Below are 21,990 nucleotides of genomic sequence, written 5' to 3' on the forward strand. Positions count from 1 at the left end.
GTGGCAGTGATGATGGTGGTGGCGGTGATGATGATGGTGGTGGCAGTGATGATGGTGGTGGTGATGGTGGTGATGATGGCGGTGGCAGTGATGATGGTGGTGGTGGTGATGATGATGGCGGTGGCGGTGATGATGGCGGTGATGATGATGGTGGTGGTGATGATGATGGCGGTGGCAGTGATGATGGCGGCGGCGGCGGTGGTGATGGTGAAGGTGGTGGCGGTGGTGATGGAGGTGGCAGTGATGATGGCGGTGGTGATGATGATGGCGGTGGCAGTGATGATGGTGGTGGTGATGGTGGTGATGATGGCGGTGGCGGTGATGATGGCGGTGGCAGTGATGATGGCGGTGGTGGTGATGATGATGGTGGTGGCAGTGATGATGGCGGCGGCAGTGATGATGGCGGCGGCGGTGATGATGGCGGCGGTGGTGATGGTGAAGGTGATGGTGATGGCGGTGGTGGCAGTGATGATGGCAGTGGTGGCAGTGATGGCGGTGGCAGTGATGATGGTGGTGGTGGTGATGATGGCGGCGGCGGTGATGATGGCGGCGGCGGTGATGATGGCGGCGGCGGTGGTGGTGGTGATGGTGAAGGTGATGGTGATGGTGGTGGTGATGGTGAAGGTGGTGGCGGTGGCAGTGGTGGTGGGGAGGCTTGGTTTCTTTTAAAATGTTGTGTTTATAGGAACTTACTGTGAAGTAATTGGTTTGCCCCAGAACTTACAGTATTCGTGTATCTTTTGACAGGAATTAATATTTTCAATGGAGGGTTTTAAGCCCTATGGCTGGTACCTTACTTTAGTACAGTTTGCATTTTATTCCATATTTGGCCTAATAGAACTTCAGCTTATTCAGGACAAAAGGAGAAGGTATGTAGTTTGTTTTTATTTTTTTAAGTTAAGTTCATTAGTAGTAGTTAAATTTTTTCTCTTGTGTTTTGGGAATATGGAGTATATTATACATGCAGTATATACATTTCCTATTAATAAAACATATCTGATACCCAAGAATTTGTATCAGTTTCATCAACTCACTAAAAAATATTAAATATATTTCCTTTGTACACTGAAAAAAGTGGTCTTTTAGTGTAATGCTGTGAGAAAAATGTAGTTGAGGCTCAACTTACAGTAAATGTATCTTCTTAAACTAGGAGAAAGTATTCAGATGTACGTGTTTTTATAAATTTCACTGAAATGCGTGTGATTAACGAAAGGTTTACAGTGCTGAGATCGGAGTGATGCGCTATCCATGCCACTTTTATAGTGGCCTTTACAGCGTCCGGTTAATGTGGGCTCTGTTCCCCTCAACATTGTCGTGTTTGTAACGGCCAGCAGCTCAGACTGCATGTGTAGACATCAGGGACATTTCATAACATATGTTTTCACCAAAACCACAGGGGCTTGCTTGTCTCTTTTAAATTGACCCTCTAGGCTTGAGAAATATCTCAAAATATTTTTAATGGTATACTGAATAAGGTGTGTTAAAGACCTGATTATAAACAGGAGGAGGTTAGGAAATTGAATGTAACTTCTGTAAGTGTGCTTATCCTGTCATATCAGACTTTAATACGTGAGCATTTCACGTACGTATCGGGCAGTTTAAATGCAGTCAGGAGCTATAATACTGACGTTCGATCTTCATTGATATAAATGTTCAATCACTCAGTAAAAATAGGATATTTTCATAGCTGCTATCTTTCTTACAAAAATGCTTTTCATATTTGTAACAAGACAACTATAAAATGTTAAATATACTACCCACATTTCTTCATAATTCTAATTTTGCCTCTCAACCTCTCTTTACTGCCAGTAAATTCGTAGAGCAGTCCTAGTAAAAATCTTTGAATCTGAGGATAGCATCTGTATTGTTTTCATGCTCTAAAATGGCCATTCTCAGCCACAGGTGATAGAATAAAAAAAGTAATTAAATGTATCTGTCAAGACTAATACATAAGAAGGGCTGATGAGTCTAACCAATTGCAAACTACTGGACGTCTGTTTTCAAAGTAAAAGAATCGAACACTATCTTTATTAAATGGAAAGTGGCACCAAGATACACCTCCCTCTCATCTACCCAAATGGGAGAGAGAGTGGGCCACCAGCCATGTTTATCCCTGCCTTTTAACCCGGGACCATCACATGTTTAAAGACAAAATAATTTGCGTTTTATTTAAACATTAATGAAGGAGTATAGGAAAGGAATGTACAGATGAGGATAATTATGAGTTGAAACCTTTTCATTTCCAAGGCACATTAAAAACATTTTGTGAAAAAGTCGTTAAAGGTATGTTACAATGAAAATATGTTCACTCACATATTTCTGAATTTATTTAAGTGCCACTGTTCTCTAAACCTTGAGTTAGCCAGATTCTTCCCTTAGTTTTGTTTTTTGTGTTTTTTTCCTTTCTTCCCATGTTTATATGAATACCTGTGCACTTGAAAGAGGAGAGGATGTGGAGGCAGAAAACATGTATTTGAGTCTTGGCATGGCCTCTATTTAGCGGTCCTAAGGCCTCAGGGAGTTTAAGTTCTCTGACCTTTGGGGCCAAAACTGGTAATGTGTGGTGAAGCGCATTGCAAGCTGTAATACCCTAACCACGCTACTTGTTACTTTTTACCAAAGATTGCCTTGGACCTTTATAATTACTTTATGCGAGTTTCTTACAAAGATCTGTCAAATTGGTTTTGAAGGGGCTATTTCAAAAGAAGTAAGAAATTGAGATAATAAAACAGACCCAGCGAGCACCCCCAAGAGGCAGGATGATGAATCTGACCTCCTGGTTTCGCCAGTGAGCAAACACCCCCGAGGGAAGCTGGGGTCTTCGTGAGTCTCTACAGCAGGTGCTCCCAGAGTTATGACCTTCTGAATGTAGGTCTCCCGAGTTTCAGGCTGGCTTTCTTTGTACCTGTGTTACCCTACTTCTATTATCATCATTCCTTATGAATTTTCTGATGTGAGTTGTTTTTTAATTTCTGGCCACTACATGCAATTTATCGCTGAGGAAATTTGACCCCTGTGACTTCTGTCCTTACCCGGAGGAGTAGTGCTGTCCCTCCTTGACGATGCCTCGCTGAGGATTGGGCCAGTGTTTGTGCTTTACAATGATGCATGTGTGCGTGCAGGCTGTTCCCACGCGGACTTACAGTGTTGCCTACTGCACTAGCAGTTGAGTAGGAAAGGCCTCAACATTGCAATGTAAATGGAAAAGATACATTTTAATTGAATTTTCCAGTAAATTATTTTGCCTTATATCTAGCCAAATAAAAATATGGAGGAATTTTGTTGCCTTGATTTAATCCCAAAATTGAAGCTACATCTAAGTATGCAGCATAATCTGATTATGTGCTTAGTGCTTCATGCGTCAGTCACACCATGTCTAGGGTTATTTTAAACCATTAGATACCCGAAGTGAGCGTATGCTCACAGTAATAGCGCAAAATTGTGAAGAGACCCAATTAAAAATCCCCTTAAGGATATTCAGGTAGAACCCCAAGTAGTGATTTAGGATCATGAGGAGAGGAATCAGATTCCTCATCTTGACGTGAATTATTGTAACATTTTATGAAATACAGAGTTAGAAGAATTCACTCATAAGACATTGTGGTAATAAAAATCACTGTGTGCTTTTTCTGAAGGTGCTCTGCTCAGATCATTTTAGCAGCAGGGCTGGATGTATTTTTCCTAATGCTAGATGGGAACATTAGGAAACAGCAGTTTAGAAGTCGAAAATTAGTTAAGGTGTCTTTTACCATGATGGAGGTCAATATTTTTAAAAACTCACTTTTTCTAAATTTAGTCGAGATAGTCTTTATACGTAGGTAGAACTGCAATTAAAAAACATCTCACCAGCATTTCAGACCATCCAGAAGAATCTGTAGAACTCTGTGGTACACCATGTTTCACACAGTTTAAAGTTATCACTTGGGATCAATTAAATAAGGGTAAATTGTTGCTTTGACCAACATTCTTTTATACAAGTCCAGTGTGTTAACTTTTAAAATAGTGGCATTTCGCCAATATTTCTAGAAATATTCATCAGAAATGAGCCATTTACACATTGTAAACGCTTTATCGTACAATAGTGTGAATTGGGTCCCAAAATGAAGATTTTAAAAATTGTCTTTTACAGAATACCAGGAAAAACCTACATGATTATAGCTTTTCTAACTGTGGGTACTATGGGGTTATCAAATACTTCCTTGGGCTACCTGAATTATCCCACCCAAGTCATCTTCAAGTGCTGCAAATTGATTCCTGTTATGCTAGGAGGAGTTTTAATTCAAGGTATAGTAACGATATGTTTTCATACTGTTTGAAACTCATAGGATCTGTTATGGCATCTAGCATTAGGAAAAACCTGAAACTCCAATTAATACTTTTTAATGAACATGCTAAATATGAGAGTAATTCTGAGTGACATCTTATCAAGATAAGGTATTATAAAAACACGGATGCTTCTGTGACATCCCCTAGTATTTGAAATCAGTAATTTGGAGTGGGGAAAAAATAAAAATAATGCTTTAAAAAAATTTTTTTTTCTTTTAATCGGGAGTCCATCACATTTCCAGAAATACTGCATTCACCTGTTGAAGGCAGAATGGCTCAGAAATACCTGGAAAACTTCTTTTTTCAATTCTTTCATTCTTCTGCTCCTCAGGGCCCCTCTCTCCACCTCCATCAGACACATGGACAGTTCTCACACTGAAGTAAAGTTTCAGAACCTGAGCAGAACTGCTTTTTTACCAGCCCCGCTGGCTTTTTGACTTTCCAGATCCCCAGCTAAGTTACAAACTATGTGGAAATAGGAACGAAAGAGGAAGCAGTAATAACAAGTGGAACACATTTTTGTTGTTTAAGTCACGCAGAATATTCATGTTTTGATAGTCAAGTGTTTCTGTTTCGCTAAAGTTCTTATACAGTCTGACTTCATTTTTTTACATTAGAGGCCTTCCCACAAAAGCCTTCCCTTTAAAATATTATGGATGTCTGCCACTTCACATGTAATTTCAGGGTAATTGTTGATGCAGGAGAAAGTACTGATACCAATCCCGATTAAAAACCACATGCATGTATAATATTTCCTTAACAATCCTTATGAAAAAGTTACACTACTTGATTTTATTATTTAATGTGGATATACTGAAATAGGTTACTTTGCACCAATTCTGGTTATGGCAGTTGCAAACTTAAACCTGAATAATTAATAGTCTGGTTACTTTGTAAATGTAGAGGCTGTAAGAAAATTCAGACTCTTCTAATATACGTGAAGTAAAGGAGACACGCATGTCCATGAACTTTAAACGTTCATATTTCCTCACTACCATCACAGATAAGGTAGGCTCTCCTATCTGACTTCTAAGGACATGTTGCTGCTCATTGGTAATTTACTTTTCCAAAGCCCTTCTGTGACTGTCTCAGGCATTGATCTAAGTGTTCTTCATATGTTTTTGACTTTGGATATGAAAAGCAGATCCTGCTGTACTCGGTTAGACACAGCTCTGAAAGTGTCCAAGGGGGCGTGTGCATAATGAGGTTGGCTTACATTTATGTTTCACGCAGGGAAGCGTTACAACCTTGCCGACGTGTCCGCGGCAGTGTGTATGAGCCTGGGCCTGGTATGGTTCACCCTGGCTGACAGCACAATCGCCCCCAATTTCAACCTCACAGGTAAGGAAATTGTGCTGCTCAGATTTTGCAGGCATTTTGGTTTAGAGTAAGAACTTGTATCGTCTCATAAGCATTTTACATGATAGTGTGACATCTGTGATTTTCATATATGACATAAAGCTTTCGGACTTTCTGTATAAGATGCAGTAAAACTATGACAACCCTGGCAACGTGATGGTTCTTTTTAGAGCTCTTGCATCTTCACAGGACAAAAGGCTGTTTGGCCAGTTAGAATCTTGTGTGATCAAGTGCATGAGAGACGCGTTTCCCATGGGCTGAGTCAGAAGTATACACATTAGTTCCAGGAGAATCACAGTAGTAACTTTTTATTCTTTTTTTTAATTGAAATTGCACATTTACTTGTCATTGTCTTAGCTAAAGAGGGAAAGTTATGCTGTACATTAACATCGAACTGTGTGCTCTAAATATGTTTCTAACCTTACCATGCTTCTTGAAGTTTCCCCCGTGAACGGTTTCCTTATAATGTCACGTAGAATTTTGTAAATAAAATTTAGATTTTTCACAGGCAAAATAGGTATTGTAGAATATTTAGAACTAAATAAGAATAAGAAATGTGTTATAATATTGTTTTCATCCTAATGACCTTGAGGAGAAATTATTTATTATATATACAATATTGTCATTCTTATACTGTTGAGTTTTATTCATAAGCTTAGTATCATCCCGTCTCCTAGCCTGACAAAAATAGGATGTAAAATACTTACGTGTTCAGGGTGGGCCTCAGTGGCAGGAGGAGGAGTAGGTATGAGGGAGGATGGCGGCATCACGGAGGTCTCCTGGGGCCTGGCAGGAAGCAGCAGGAAGCCCAGTGCTGACATGTGAAGATTACTACTTGGATTCCTGTGCTTACTTTGGCATTCAGGAAGAGATGCTGAAAGATGGGGTGCTCACCCTCACGTACCAAAACTCCATGTTTCATAACCAGCACCTCTTTGAGGATAGCATGGTACTGGCTGTGGGCTCGGGCACAGGGGTCCTCTGTATGTTTGCTGCCAAGGCTGGATCAAGTGCTCCAGGGTCTCTGATTATGTGGTGCAGATTGTCAAAACCAACCGCACAATTTAGACCATGTGGTGACCCTCATGAAGGGGAAGGTGGAGACGGGAGAGCTGGTGAAGCAGGTGGACGTCATCCTCAGAGGATAGATGGACTACTGCCCCTTCGACAGGTCGGTGCTCAGTACGGTGCACTTTGCCCCAGACAAGTGGCTGACACCCGGTAGTCTCATCTTCCCAGACTGAGCCGTGCTGTACCTGACAACCATAGAAGGCCAGGAAGGCCCACTGGTGGGAGAACGTATATGGCTTTGACGTGTCTTACGTCAAAGGCATGGCCATCAATGAGCCCCTGGTGGATGTGGTGGGCCCCAAGCAACTGGCCACCAGTGCCTGCCTCATAAAGAAGACGGACATCTATGCTGTCAAGGCGGAAGACCTAACCTTCACCTCCCCCTTCTGCCTGCAAGGGCACCACACCCTGGTGGCCTACTTCAAGTTCATTCGCTGCCTCAGAGGACGGCCTTCTCCACCAGCCCTGAGTCCCTGTTCACACACTGGGAGCAGACAGTAGTCTACATGGAGGACCACCTGACAATGAAGACGGACGAAGACATCTTTGGTACCATTGGCACACAGCTCAGTGCCAGTAATAATTGCGACCTGGACTTTACCATTGCCCTGGACTTCAGGGGCCAGCTGTGTGAGCTGTCCCGCTCCACCGACTACCAGAGACGCTGAGGCAGCCCCTGGCGTCTCCCACAGGCGCAGGGGCCGCGGCGTTCCTAGGCAGTTCGTCTCTTCCCGCCCTCAGAAGGGGTCTTGTTAGGGCCTGGGCTGGGAGCGGGGGCACATCGTGACTGTGTCTCTCATAATCTGTGCTTTTATATGGTTATATTTATGCCACTAGATCCTCAACTGGGGGGAAAATAGTAAAAATAAAATAAAATAACTTAAGTGTTCAGAGGAACTCTGAAGAACGGGAAAAAATTTATTCGTGAGAAAAAAGTACTAAATAATGAAGAAAGTGATTTATAGTAGCTTTGCTATTTCTGAGAATCAAAATTTTTCTTAACAGCTATTGGTCAGCCATCTTTATTTACTAACCTGGTTAACCAGGCTCAGTTAATGGATTTAAATGTAACCAGTACAGCCTCCTGGAATCACCATTCAACAACCAGAAGATTCCGAAGGAAGCTTTTACATGTTTCAGCTTTGCTCAGAGTACAGGTGATCATCTCCTCAATGAGTTTTACTCTGAGAAAGAAGCTTATAGTTACAGATGTGTCTGACGTGGTATAGATTTTTCAGGAACGCTTCATGTTTGCAACTCTAAAAGGAAAATTATACATGAAAACTGACGTAATTGACTCTTTTACTTATGAAAAAGCACTTTTTGGAGAAGATACAATTTGCAGACACGGCTTCAAATTCTCTTCAGCTCACTTAAAACTATAACCACGGTTAAGGTGCCAGACCCCTTTGTACTCTCCCTTTGAGACAGATAATGATAACAGCTTGCCTCACACAAAGGCGGTGGGACGGTTGGCTGAGGTGACGGAACAGTGGGCATGAATGAAAGCGCAGGCGCGTGCTGACAGTGAGGGTGACGATAACGATGGGATCAAGTGTCTGTGGTGTCAGTGGTCCCGCAGCCTCTCAAGGTGACATGAGTGCTGACCTTTTGTAAGAGAATTAGAACCTGGGGGCTCCTGGGTGGCTCCCTCGGTTAAGGATCCAGCATCAGCTCAGGTCATGATCTCACAGTTCGTGGGTTCAAGCCCTGCATTAGGCTCTGTGCTGACAGCTCAGAACCTAGAGCCTCCTTGAGATTCTGTGTCTCCCTCTCTCTCTCTCTGTTCCTCCCCCGCTTGCTTGCACGCTCTCTGTCAAAAATAAATATTAAAAATTTTTTTAAATAAAAAAAGAAGGATTAGAACCTGACAGTACTTCATCATTAAGAATAACTGATGAGCACTTATCATGGTCTCTGATCCATGATAATATATTATCTAAAGGAGATTAGATTAACTGTTCAGGTAGTTAATTAAGATAGACATACATAAAACTTTGAATGTGTAAAGTGAATATATTAGAATTAACTTATGCAGATGAATGTCTGCCTTTAAATATTCCTCTTAGAATTTTGTTCAAGTGTTTTCATGCTGTGGGGCCTTTGTTTAGAACATTCTTGGAATGTCTTTGAACAGCCTGTCAGGAGCTAGGATATTGTATTCAAGATCTTCAACACTATCTTGTTTTTTTGTTTCAAGGACAGGTTTCTTATTAGAAATACATAAAAGCATTCAGAATCAAGTTTGGTGAATAAAAATGTATGATTAGGTAATAAATACCACAAAGTTAGATGGTGAAAAGGCAAATCGAAGATCAAGTATGAAAACTTGAAAATTCTCGAGCAAGTGCACACGCACGCACATATATTTTTCTGCTCCCTGTGATTGCTTCTACATTGTTTAAAAAAAGAAAAATGAAAAGGGGAAACTCCCTGAAGTCGCATCAGACTCACAGAGGTAACCAAGGCTGCATTTTCTTCTTTCCGTAAAGCACGTGGCTGGTGACCGGGGTCCTCAGCGCTTCCCGGTAATAGCCTGCTTCTCGGGTAGACGTGTCTGTCTGCATTGGTGTGTTAACTTCCAGATTTGCTCATGCCAGTTGTACCTGTTGTAACTATGTAGTAATATGACTTAAACTGTCCAGGAACGAGGGGCGCCTGGGTGGCCCAGTCCTTGAGCGTCCAGCTTCAGCTTAGATCATGATCTCACGAGTTCGAGTCCCACCCCGGTCTCACTGCTGTCAGTGCAAAGCCCATTTTGGATGCTCCATCTCCCTCTCTCTGCCCCTCCCCCACTTGCACTCTCTCAAAAGTAGACATTTTTTTAAAAAACTATTCAAAAATGAGTTTCAAGAGAGACGGAATTGTTTCTGTTAATTGGAACAATATGGCTGCCTAGTCAGTAAAATCATCAGTGAATTAGGTGCGGAGGAACAACTGTAAACATAATGGGATATCATAAACGTGTGAAGGGAGGCTGCACCCTGGCTGTGCGGAAGTTCCTGTGTTTCCTGTGTGCTCTTTAACAAAAACGACTGGGAAATTGCCAACAGTGTGTGTTATGAGTATGGTTTTAGTTAGGGCCCGTATTCAAGGAAAAGACCTTGGCAACTATATGCGTGTTTATGTGTTTTAAATGTTTTAATAATATAGGTCATTTTTTTTGATTTCCATCCTCATCTGATTTTTTCAGTTAACCTCCAGTCCTGATAGAGCTCCTAAGAATTTCTTCTGTATTAATAGAGTATTCTTTTCAAACATTTAACCTAAGCAGAACTGTTATTTTATATAATAATAAAACACAGTAAGGTGACAACTTTAATGTAGTTTATTAGCATCCATTACTTTTTTTTTAACATCATCATCTATGTGCTGATTATAGCTGGTCGTGGATGAAAATAACCAGATTTTACTGAGAAAATGTGTTAAGCTCTGCTTTTGTTTTTCAAACTTTTTTTAAAATATTTTATTTATTTTTGATACAGAGAGAGACAGAGCATGAGAGGGGGAGGGGCAGAGAGAGAAGGAGACACAGAATCTGAAGCAGGCTCCAGGCTCTGAGCTAGAGTCAGCACAGAGCCTGATGCGGGGCTTGAACCCACGAACGTGAGGTCTGACCTGAGCCGAAGCCAGAGGCTTAACCGACTGAGCCACCCAGGCGCCCCTGCTTTTGCTTTTCAACCCAGTTAAATCTCTGGTAAATCTTGAGTGTCAATCCGTATTTAAATAAGGAGGTTGTGTTTTTCTTGCGCTTTCTTGAAGGTGTGATCCTTATTTCCCTGGCCCTGTGTGCAGATGCCGTCATTGGAAACGTTCAAGAGAAAGCCATGAAACTGCATAGTGCGTCCAACTCAGAAATGGTAAGTGCTCCAGTGCTTTCTCCCCATGACAGATGGGCTCGCACACGGTGATGTGCTTGACTTTCTGAAATACCTCTGGTGCCGAAGACTGGCACGGTGTTTTTCAACGGGTTTGTCAGCATTATTTTCATGGGAGTAACCCACGCAAACACCGTGGGACATGAAAAAGTGAAAACACCACTGCCCCTGCAGCGCTTCTTGTATGATATTTGATATATTTTTCCTTATTTATGGTTTTTTCATATTAAAAACTCCTTTGTTTTAAAAACGTCACTTTTCTTCTCTCTTTGGCACTGTTTGCCACTTAGAAGTTTGTGATTTTTATGTGGCTGATCTTTTTCTTCATGGCTTCTGGCAAAGGGTTATGATTGAGAAGGGCTTTCCCAACTCTTAAGATTTAAGAATTTTACCCAGGTTGCCTGTCCATTTTATGACTTCCTTTTTAATTAAAGTTTCAATTCAGCCAAAGCTTTAAAAGATTTTTCTTCCATATGGCGATCCACATGTCCCAATTTATTGAAAGACCCACTTTTCCAGCCTAAGTGCCTTCGTATCATACTGTATTCTAAAGCAGGATTCCCGGTTGTATTCTTTTGGATTTATTTCTGCACCAAAACCATATGATGACGGCAGCGTCATCGTTTTACCGTCTGCTGGACCAGCCAGCGGTGTTCCCTTTGTTTCTCAGAGTATGACTGCCATAGTCATTCTTGGGCATTCCGATCGCGAGTAGACTAGAGTCCCGTTGCTGCTGTGCCTGGTGTGGCACTGAATTATTAACTAAGTCAGGGGGAAGGGCGTCTATGCACTTGATGCTTTCAGTCCAGGAATAAGGTGTGGCTTTCCTCTTATTCAGGTGTTTCTTTTTCAATGTCCTTTAGATTTTAAGGGTTTTTTTTTTTTATATAAATCCATATTTATTATTGAAGTTATAGGTAGGGGTTTCATCTTTTTGCTGTTGTTACTACAAATATTGCCCTTTGTTTCACTAGATCTTCTACCTGGTTGGCATTTCTATGTAGGAAAGTTACCATATGTATGCACAGTTAATTTTATAACCAACCCCTTGCTAGACAGAGCGCACTGCATTATGAGCATATAGGAATGGTCTTTCTTGTAACTTAGTCAGCAGAGTGAGCATCTTTAAAGAGTCTTTCGTCTTGGTCAGGAGTTTTCTTTCTTTTTTTGAATGTTTTTATTTTTGAGAGAGAGACAGAGTGCAAATAGGGAGGGGTAGAGAGAGGGAGACACAGAATCTGGGGCAGGCCTCAGGCTCCAAGCTGTCAGCACAGAGCCCGACACGGGGCTCAAACTCACAAGCTGTGAGATCATGACCTGAGCCGAAGTCGGACACTTAATCGACTGAGCCTCCCAGGCACCCCAGAAGTTTTCTTGATGATCACCCCCATTCTTCCTGGGTAAGATAAAAATCAGAGAATTAATTAGGAAGTGTAAATAGAAGTACAGTGGTTAAGAGATTAGGCTTGCCTCAGTTTATATCCCAGCTTCACGCGCTCTCTTACTCGGGGAAAATGACATACTACCTCTAAGTTTTGATTTCCTCATCTGCAGGTTGAGCGGTAAGTGGAGTTATCCGTGTAGAGCATCATTAGTGCAGACCCGCCACACCACAGGCCTGTAAATTTGATGGTGATGCTGCTGCTGGCTTATTTGTGAGAGTAAGATAAACGGGGATAGAAGGTCTGGTAGGGAAACTGGGAAACAAAGCAATGGATGTGCCAGATACTGCTTATTTTCGTCGTATTTTAATGTCTTCACAAATTTAACGTTTGAGTTTTTTTTCATGTTTCATAGGTAGCTTTAAAGTTACTGGTTTTGTTTTTAGAACCCACCAATAAAAAGTGTTTTGAATTCAGTAATTAAGCCAGGCAAAAAAATGAATGCTATGTAAGAGTATATAGGAAAGGATCAGCACTGTTGTTACATTGTATGAACGTAAGCTGTGAACTTCCAAACAGGATCAGTTGTCCTCTCCAGAAACTTAGGCCATGTGGAAACAATATTGTCACTTAAAAAATGGTTTGTTTTTTAGATTTAATGGAATAGATTAATTGAGCCATATATTGAAAATCCTTCATTTTCTGCCTTTGGTGTCATAGCATTATTTTCCACTATTTTTTTTTATCTACTGTAGGTTTTGTATTCGTATTCCATCGGTTTTGTGTACATTTTATTGGGATTGACATGCACGAGTGGATTAGGCCCTGCAGTAACATTTTGTTCAAAGGTAAACACTAATCACATTTTTAAAAATAAACATCTTCCATTAAATAGTTTCCTCTGTATTTCTTGTTCAAAAAGATTATTTTTTATGTAATTTGATAACTCCTTTAATATAATATATGCAGATCAGAAATTATTTCAGAAATGAAATGGTTTATATTTAAATTTATTTTATCCTTGCTCTACCCTATAAGTTAATTTTTAAGCGATGCATAATGTGTAAAAGTTGGGGATTTTTAATTTCATCACTGTTTTTCCATTAAATCAGAACTAAATAAGAATCTTTGCTTGACTGCATTGTTGAATGGCTTATTACTGCTCAGGAGGTTGATTAAAATCTGTAGTTTTATTTCATTTGTAATACCTCAGGGTTTGTTTTGCATTTTCATAACAGGCCTTTTTTTACATGTTGCAGAATCCAATTCGGACCTATGGTTATGCTTTCCTTTTTTCCCTCACTGGATATTTTGGAATCTCCTTTGTCCTGGCTTTGATTAAAATTTTCGGTGCCCTTCTTGCTGTAACAGGTAGGAATGATATACTTAGATTATGAATTGAGCATTTACATTTTCTCTGATGCTCGTTTTCAAAAGATATGGGCAGTGTCTACTCTGCGTTAAAAAGAAAATTGTTGTATTTCAAAATCAATTTTTTGGCTTCTGGTATTTCTTTAAAATTCTAAAGAAAATTATGTTTCCTCATAATTTTTTACTTGAAGGTTTAATTTTAAAATCAAATATATACGTTTATCTAAATAGTAACTTTTAAATGCATTAAAAGAATTTTTTATTAAAAGTGTGACGGGCTATGGGGCGCCTGGGTGGCTCAGTCAGTTGGGCATCCGACTTTGGCTCAGGTCATGATCTCAAAGTTTATAAGTTCAAGTCCTGCACCGGGCTCTGTGCTGACAGCTTGGATCCTAGAGCCTGCTTCAGATTCTGTGTCTCCCTCTCTCTCTGCCCCTCCCCCACTCACACTTTTTCTCTCTCTCTCTCTCCCAAAAATAAAATAAACATTAAAAAAAATTTTTTAAAGGATGATGGCTGAATACCTTCAGAGAAAAATCCGGGTTTTATATGCATTTTTAACTTATAACCAAAAATTCTAGTTTTGATGCACTGAAAACACAGCAGCTATATTTTAAACAAAACGTTTTGGACCTTCATTCCTACCCTTTCTAGGGCATTAGCCAGATTAGCTTCTCTTGCACCTGCTCTGTACAGGAACTTTGGCACTTTAGAGGAATGAAAGTTCTGTTTGTTTTGCTTTGGAGGAGTCAGGAAAACAGACGAGAGGCTGCAGGTGGGGCCCCATGAGAAAGAGAGATGACTCCATGTGCTAACCTTGTGCCATTTGCCAAGTGAATGGTCTAAATGACAGTGCACTCAGCATCCCCTGTAGGGAGAGAGCGGGAAGAGGAGCCCGCCCGGGATTGGGAGCAGTGTGGCTGGTTTGGGCTGTCAGAGAAGGTAGAACGCAGTCCCAGCTCTGATGCTAACGGCATGTGAGCTAGAGAGTAACTCTTTCCTCCTCTCTGGGCTTCAGTTCTCACTTGGGAAGAGGCTGCGTTGGACTCGACCATTTCTATCAGAGATACGTAGTTTACATCATAATGCATACATACATTAGCCATTTACCTGATTTTAACATTTCATAGTTTTAGGGGAATACTTGGTTTTTTTTAATGTTTTTTATTTATTTTTGAGAGACAGAGAAAGACAGCGTGAGCAGGGGAGGGTCAGAGAGAGAGGGGGATACAGAATCTGAAGCAGGCTCCAGGCTGAGCTTGCTGTCAGCACAGAGCCCGACGTGGGGCTTGAACCCACAAACCATGAGATCATGACCTGGGCTGAAGCCAGACGCTTAACCAACTGAGCCACGCAGGTGCCCTGGGGAATACTTATTTTAATGCTGCAGAATAAATTAAGCAAATAAATAAATAGCACTCTCTTCGTAAAAGTATAGTTGCTTCCTAAGGTTTCTCTTTATTGGTTCACATAGGACTCCCCTTTCTAAAGTTTGTATTGCTAATGGTAAACAGAGGGCATTTAATTGTAGATGGGTCATATCCATATCTGTTGGATCATCTCTACTACCAGGGAAGATTGTAGATTCATATACTTAGCTCGGGTTCCAGTTTCGCTTGTAAAATAATAACTGTTCAAAAGGAGTTTGATATCAGTTGATATGTATTATCTAAGCCCTGTGGTTGGTACAAAAAAATATGAGACGCAGTCCTTGACTTAAAGGTGCAGACAGGTTTATTTTCCTCCTGTGTAAAGAAATTCAGTGGTAATAATAATAGCCAGCATGTGTATAACCTTTATTATGTTCCAAGAGCCGTTTCCCATGCATTATTCATTTTGGTCTTGCAGTAATCCTGTAATTAAGTAGGCACCGTACTGACCCATTTTACAAAGGGTACACAGAGGCACAGAGAGGTTAAGTGGCTTGCCCAGTGGTCAACTAGCTGGTAAGTTGCAGAATCAGTATTCCCACTGAGGTGGTCTGGCTCCTGACCTATGCTCCTAACCCATACGTGACACTGTCTCCTGAACTGGTGTGGTGGCCCCACGCTGTCAGGAAGCCAGGCTCCTTCTGTTTTCTCTGCCCACTTGTCTCCGTCCTCATTCCAGGCAGTGGGATGGAGAGACGTGAAGGCCACACCTTTGTCTTCATAGAGCCTTCTTAGAAATCACACTCCTAGAAGCAGTACTTCTCACTTTTCACTGGCCAAAACCTAATCACATGACCACACCTAACTGTAGGAAAAGCTGGAAGGTATGCCCAGGTGAAAATACAGCCGAAAAAATAATATGGAAGGGGAAAAAAAATAGGGAAATCAGGCTCTGACACATTTCCAAAACTGTTTTTTCATTTGGAGTTCATTTATTCATGCCTTGGATATCAAGTGCCAGGAACTTTAGTCTAGGGATGTAAGACAAGGAACTAAGCAAGACTCAGTCTAGAGACAGGATAGCAAGTGATAATGCAGAGTGAGGAAAACGGCTGCCATGGAGACAATGCCAAGTCATACCTCTACCTGGCTGGGACAGGGAGGGGGTTAGGCCTTCCAGCAGACTCCGTGAAAGACCAGTCAGGCTAATACAGCCATGTAAAGAGGATGATCTTATTCAGACATGTTCACTATTAGGATATTAGTGTGTGCTTTAGCTTACTACTTTATTTATTTTTTAATAGAATTCATTGTCAAGTTGGCTAACATACAGTGTGTACTGTGTGCTCGTGGTTTGGGGTAGATGCCCGTGGTTCATCGCTTACATACAACACCCAGTACTCATCCCAACAAGTGCCCTCCTCCATGCCCATCACCCGTTTTCCCTCTCCCCCACTCCCCAACCCACCCTCAATTTGTCTAAGAGTCTCTTATGGTTTGCTTCCCTCCCTTCTCTGTTTGTATCTGTTTTTCCCCTTCCCTCCCCCTATGGTCTTCTGTTAAGTTTCCCAGATTCCACATGTGAGTGAAAGCAGAGAGCACTACTAGAAATTTATCTTACTGCCTTCAAAGAATAATACCTGTTCTACCTTATCCTACCTTCCTTGTAAAAGCCTTTCTTTCCTGCCAGACTTAGCATCTGTAAGGGATTGACCTGCCTCCCTGGTGTCGTGGCCTTTATCAAACACTTATTACAGTTGTACTTTTTTAACTATATGATTTAATGTCTACACCCGCTACCGGACTGTTGACTCCATAGGAGCCCCAGCAGTGACTCTGTTTCTTTTTTGGTTTCTGTTGTTTTCTTGGCGTGTCATGTAGATCTCGGCACATAGCAGGCTCAATAAATATTTGTGGAAATGATTTCCAAAATATTACCAAGTTAGTAGGCACACTCTAAACCAACCTTTTTGTCTCCCTACAGTGACAACAGGAAGAAAAGCAATGACTATTGTACTTTCATTTATGTTCTTTTCTAAACCATTCACATTTCAGTAAGTACATTCTAATTCAACAAGTTTCTCTACTTGTAGGTACCTGGTTTCACATTCCCTTAATTGCTTTAAAGAATCCATTTTATCTGGAGCCGTACTTTATTCTGCTACTTCAGAAATGCATGTAATTATTTGGAAGAAATCATGTGTTCACTTAAACTGCCTAACTAGAGTCCCAGTGCAAGTGTGACCCTGTTTCCAATATAAGTGAACATGAATGATGTCTTGAGAGGAAGGGGTTCTGCCTTGCCCTTGTACAAAAGTATAAATTATACGTATGGAGTACATAAATTGTATACATTATATATATGTGTTTTTTTTAAGTTGTTAAGTTTAGGGGCACCTGGGTGGCTTAATCGGTTAAGCGTCCAATTTCAGCTCAGGTCATGATCTTGCGGTTCGTGAGTTCAAGCCCTGCGTTGGGCTCTGTGATGACAGCTCAGAGTCTGGAACCTGCTTCAGATTCTCTGTCTCCCTCTCTGATCCTCCCCTGCTCATGCTGTCTCTCTCAAAAATAAACACTAAAACAAAAAATAAAGTTTATTCCCCTTTCTTGGCAAAGGATTTGAGGTAGAGGTCTATTCTGTAAGTTTATTTCGTTTATGGCTTCTTGTAAACTGTTTACTGCTTTCTTTACTGTCTGGTATGCCTTTAAAATTTGTATCCTTTCACTTTATGCTACTTTGTCATTTAGAAGGCTCAAACCTAGAAATTATCAATGTATAAGCTTAACGATAAGCACAGATAAATTTCACTTGGTACATTTGTTTTCTATACATTAATTTCTCTTTGTGCGTGTGCTAGGTATATATTATAGCAACCCATATAATTCCCCTACTTTCTCAGGACGTGCCCTTTTTTATCTGTTTATGTTCCACCCAACTGGAATAACTGGTTGGACTGCTGCACTGAATTCCCAGGATGGCCATTTGTGGATTTACATATTCAGTGCTTAGACTCTTAAGACTGTTGGTTAGGAAGTGGACTTGAACTTGCTATTATCCTCAAAATTCAAATGAACTACACTTAATATTTTGTAACATAATTTCTCTCTATATATATATATATTTAACATAATATGGAATTCCATCCAATCTGATCTAAAAATACTACTTTTTTTTATTTTAATGCTATGGTAAGCCTCCAGTAGCGAAATTTTATTTTATTGAAGAATTATTGTGACTCATCACCAAGTTCTGTAGTTACCAATAAATTGTTACCTTGATATCAATATCTTTTTTCCTTCTTTCTTTCCTTAGGTATGTCTGGTCTGGTTTGCTAGTTGTCCTTGGTATATTTCTCAATGTTTACAGCAAAAATATGGATAAAATAAGACTACCAGCACTGTATGATCTGATGAACAAAATCGTGGAAATGAGAAAGTCAAGGACGTTGGCACAAACTGTATAGAGAGTGATTCATCCTGTTTCAAATAGAATTCTAAGGGAGTAATTATCAAATAATTAACTTTCCAAAAGGATTATTATAAAAACCAAAGGATCTGAAAGGCATGCTACCCATTTGTGATTGGGTCCCTATGAAGTCAACCTTTTCTTCAGGATACTTGTTGAACTAACTGCTGCAGCAATCAGGAGGGCCACGTGTGGCACGCCTTAGACTAACACGTCAGTGTGAAGGACTAATTCTTAGCAACCTGTTGAGAATTTCACTGGAAATGGACCATGTTGCAAAACTAATTGGATATCATTATGACAGATCATAGAAATTGATATAATAATATCAATTAATAGATTGTTTTGTCTTCATTCCATTTTGCTGGTGTTATTTAAATGATTCTCTGTTGTAAGAGTGAATGGATGATTTAAAGTCTAGAAAGAATAACTTCATTATAAATAAAACTTAATTATGTGATTTTTTTAAACAAATGTGTTATTAGAATTTTGTTATGAAGAGGGAAGTGAAGGTTGGAGTAAGGCTTTACATAAACCTTAATATTTCGGCTTTTCTCTGATAATTTAGGAGTATTCTTTAGGGAACACATGCTTTAAAGTTTCTGTGGAATCTAGACAGCATAATAAAAGGGCTCGTCTGTGCTGTAAGTATGTGGCACAGAAAAATTTGCTACTGTTCATCAAAGAAGTGCTAAAAGATTATCATTAAATTGGATTTTTAATTGAAGGGAAAATGATGCATGTCTTAAATTATAATTAAATAATAAAATTATCCTAGTTTTTCTCATAAAAGTAAAATTTAATTTTGCAGCTTAAAGATAAAATGGGGTAAACGTAAGAAACACAAGTAGATTTTACCAAATTCGTACAATATCTTGTTTGCACACTTTTGAGTGTAAACGCAAAGATTTTGGTTCTTATCTTGTAGCAGTTGGGTTTTGGAATTGCTTCCACTGTATTAAAAAAAATCCAGTTAATCTTCATTTTCAGTATAAATAATGCTAGTTAAAACAGCTTAGTTTCTGTGTGATATCACTTCTATTTTGTGAGTATAATGTACTTGGAATAGTTCATCTTGTTCTTAAAATTCCATTGTATTCTGATGGTAATTTTAACATGTTATGTGACACGGAGGTACAACAGAGCCATGATAACTTAAGGACCTAGCCACAAGGAACTCTGACTGGAGATCAGTCATATGTTAAAATACTGTGGGGATATTTTTCCCCAAATGGGAATCATTGTTTAAGTTTTCATATTTTAAAATGAAAAGAATCTTAATTTGTATTTCATTATGCCTTCTTAAACTCTTAAGATGGTAAGGATTTGTGCCGTAAAAAAAAAAATCAGTTTTCCCAAGTTCTTGATAAAAGATTATAATTTTAACTTTTCAAGGCAACCTTTTAGGTACATACTTTTCTAATTTTTTTACCTTTTGCCTATTAAGAATTCCTCACCCCACAACCCCAATTTTAAACAGTCTAACACTGTTTAAAAACTGGTTTGCCAGCTGAACCCTTTCACTCCCATTTGCTTTTTTGTTTTTACCTGCTATCAGATGGAGGCAAACTTCATCTCACTTATTTGTGTCCATAGAGTACGGCTAACGACTAGTGTGAAATGCACAATACTCTCAACATTTGAACGTATACTTTGTGTCAGGTTTTATATTCATAAATATTATGTGATCCCAACAACCTACATATAAGTAATATAATTCATAAAGGGATGAATAATTACTAAGATCACTAAAATTTAAGTACTTATTAGGTGCCAGGCACTGTTTTAAGTGAAAAACTCAACCATTCATTTAATCCTCACCACAGCTCTATGAGGGCAAGTATTAGCGTCGTTTTACAGATGAGGGAGGTGTGGCCGGAGAGATCAGGTGACACTCCTAACCTTGTGTAGCTGGAAAGAACCAGAGCTGTCAGGCAGTCTAGTCCCAGAGTCAGGCTCTTAACCAGCTTGCCTTTCTAAGTAGATGTGATCGTTTATGCTCACGTTTTGCAAATACAGGTTAAGTACTCACTAACTCACAGTTCATTGGACTTCAAGCCCCGTTCTGTCATGCCCCAAAACATATTTTCTGCACTCCACTATGAGCATTTAGGTAACAAGTAACATAATGATGAAATATTTTTTTAAGTTTATTTTTCTTTGAAGGAGAGAGAGCATGATGAGCATGAGCTGGGAGGGACAGAGAGCGGGAGAGAGAAAGAATCCCAAGCAAGCTCAGCACGGAGCCTGATGTGGGGCTCGAACTCACAAGCCGTGAGATCATGACCTGAGCTGAAACCAAGGGTCGGACCCTTAACTGACTGAGCCAGCCAGGTGCCCCAATGATAAAATAGTTTTTAGTAAAGAATTGGTGAGACATACTTTAATGAATAGGCAAGGATTTGATTGGAACATTGATTGGTTCAGTGCAGATAGATGTATTTGTTTTAAGCAGTATGTAAATATAAATTTCTTCAGCTGTATTCACATTAGGTGCCTATCACATAGTAGGCATTCGGTAAATATCTATGTCATCCAAGACTAGTCCTCAAAGAATACCATGAGGCCAAAAAGTATATTGGATAAAATAAGTTCTGAATTCTTCCAGCAGATGTCCCCTTTTTTAGCATAATATTCAGTGCCACGATAAAATAACAGCAGAAGAATCTGGCCAACTCCTGTTGATCACTGTATTAGATTTGACATACAGGTAAGCCAGCCTAGCCAGAATCCTTAGTAAGGACAACTTACACAATAAATAATTTGGCTGGCCTCTCCCTTGGTTCCTGGGAGGGAGCTTCTAATCTTTGAGATTTCCCAAGCAATGGGCATGTTTTTGATATTCATGGTAGGTCCCTAGATAGTTCCAAGGTAGGGGCTGGCCAAGCTGGAATGACTAACCATGTAACTGCCTGTGGACCTCTGGAGTTGTGGTTTTGAGCCACATCACATCAGCCCAACCTTTTTTTCGTTTCCATTATGTGTTTGAGGGGGAAAAAATCCTGTTTTTACTTACTCTGCTTTGCATGAGACCCTATTGAATGTCCTCATTCTTGCCCCTGGGGCCAACCATCTTAACCGTTTTTTTAATTAATTATTTTTAATAGTTTATTGTCAATGGTTTCCATATAACACCCAGTGCTTCTCCCCTCAAGTGCCACCCACCATGACCATCACTCCCTCCTACCCTCCCCCTCCCCCTTCCCCTTAAGTCCATGGTTCATTTTCAGTATTCAGTAGTCTCCCTTGATCTGTGTCCCTCACTCTCCCCGCTCTCTTTCCTCCTTCGTCTCCCCATGGTCCCCTGCCAGGTCTCTCCGGTTAGACCTATGAATGCAAATGTATGGTTTCTGTCCTTCTCTGCCTGACTTATTTCTCTTAGCATGACACCCTCAAGGTCCAACCACTTTCCTACAAATGGCCAGATTTCATTCTTTCTCATTGCCATGTAGTACTCCATAGTATATATATACCACATCTTCTTGATCCACTCATCAGGTGATGGACACTTAGGCTCTTTCCATGATTTGGCTATTGTAGAAAGTGCTGCTATGAACATTGGGGTACATGTGCTCCTATGCCTCAGCACTTCTTTATCCCTTGGGTAAATCCCTAGCAGTGCTATTGCTGGGTCATAGGGAAGTTCTATTGATAGTTTTTTGAGGAACCTCCACACTGTTTTCCAGAGCGGCTGCACCAGTTTACATTCCCACCAACAGTGTAGGAGGGTGCCTGTTTCTCCACATCCTTGCCAGCATCTTTAGTTT

The 21,990-nt window shown here is 40.2% G+C and overlaps 1 protein-coding gene and 1 pseudogene across 8 annotated transcripts in view; both read left to right on the plus strand.

The window, feature by feature from the left end:
• Positions 1 to 18,697, plus strand: part of SLC35B3 (solute carrier family 35 member B3) — a 27,809-nt gene extending 9,112 nt beyond the window's left edge. For 6 of the 8 annotated variants that reach the window (XM_029943648.1, XM_029943651.1, XM_029943650.1 and 3 more), the window contains 8 exons: positions 748 to 869; positions 4,130 to 4,284; positions 5,560 to 5,667; positions 10,519 to 10,616; positions 12,772 to 12,864; positions 13,276 to 13,387; positions 16,742 to 16,811; positions 18,071 to 18,697. In XM_029943648.1, the coding sequence (XP_029799508.1) occupies positions 748 to 869; positions 4,130 to 4,284; positions 5,560 to 5,667; positions 10,519 to 10,616; positions 12,772 to 12,864; positions 13,276 to 13,387; positions 16,742 to 16,811; positions 18,071 to 18,221 (909 nt within the window). In that variant the 3' untranslated portion in view covers positions 18,222 to 18,697. The remainder of the gene's footprint in view (positions 1 to 747; positions 870 to 4,129; positions 4,285 to 5,559; positions 5,668 to 10,518; positions 10,617 to 12,771; positions 12,865 to 13,275; positions 13,388 to 16,741; positions 16,812 to 18,070) is intronic. The other 2 variants (XM_029943649.1, XM_029943655.1) reach the window with 2 other exon arrangements.
• LOC115295604 lies at positions 5,678 to 8,446 on the plus strand (annotated as a pseudogene).
• Positions 18,698 to 21,990: the final 3,293 nt, after the last annotated feature.

The sequence above is a fragment of the Suricata suricatta genome, chromosome 7, assembly GCF_006229205.1.
Source record: "Suricata suricatta isolate VVHF042 chromosome 7, meerkat_22Aug2017_6uvM2_HiC, whole genome shotgun sequence".
NCBI classification, from domain to species: domain Eukaryota; kingdom Metazoa; phylum Chordata; class Mammalia; order Carnivora; family Herpestidae; genus Suricata; species Suricata suricatta.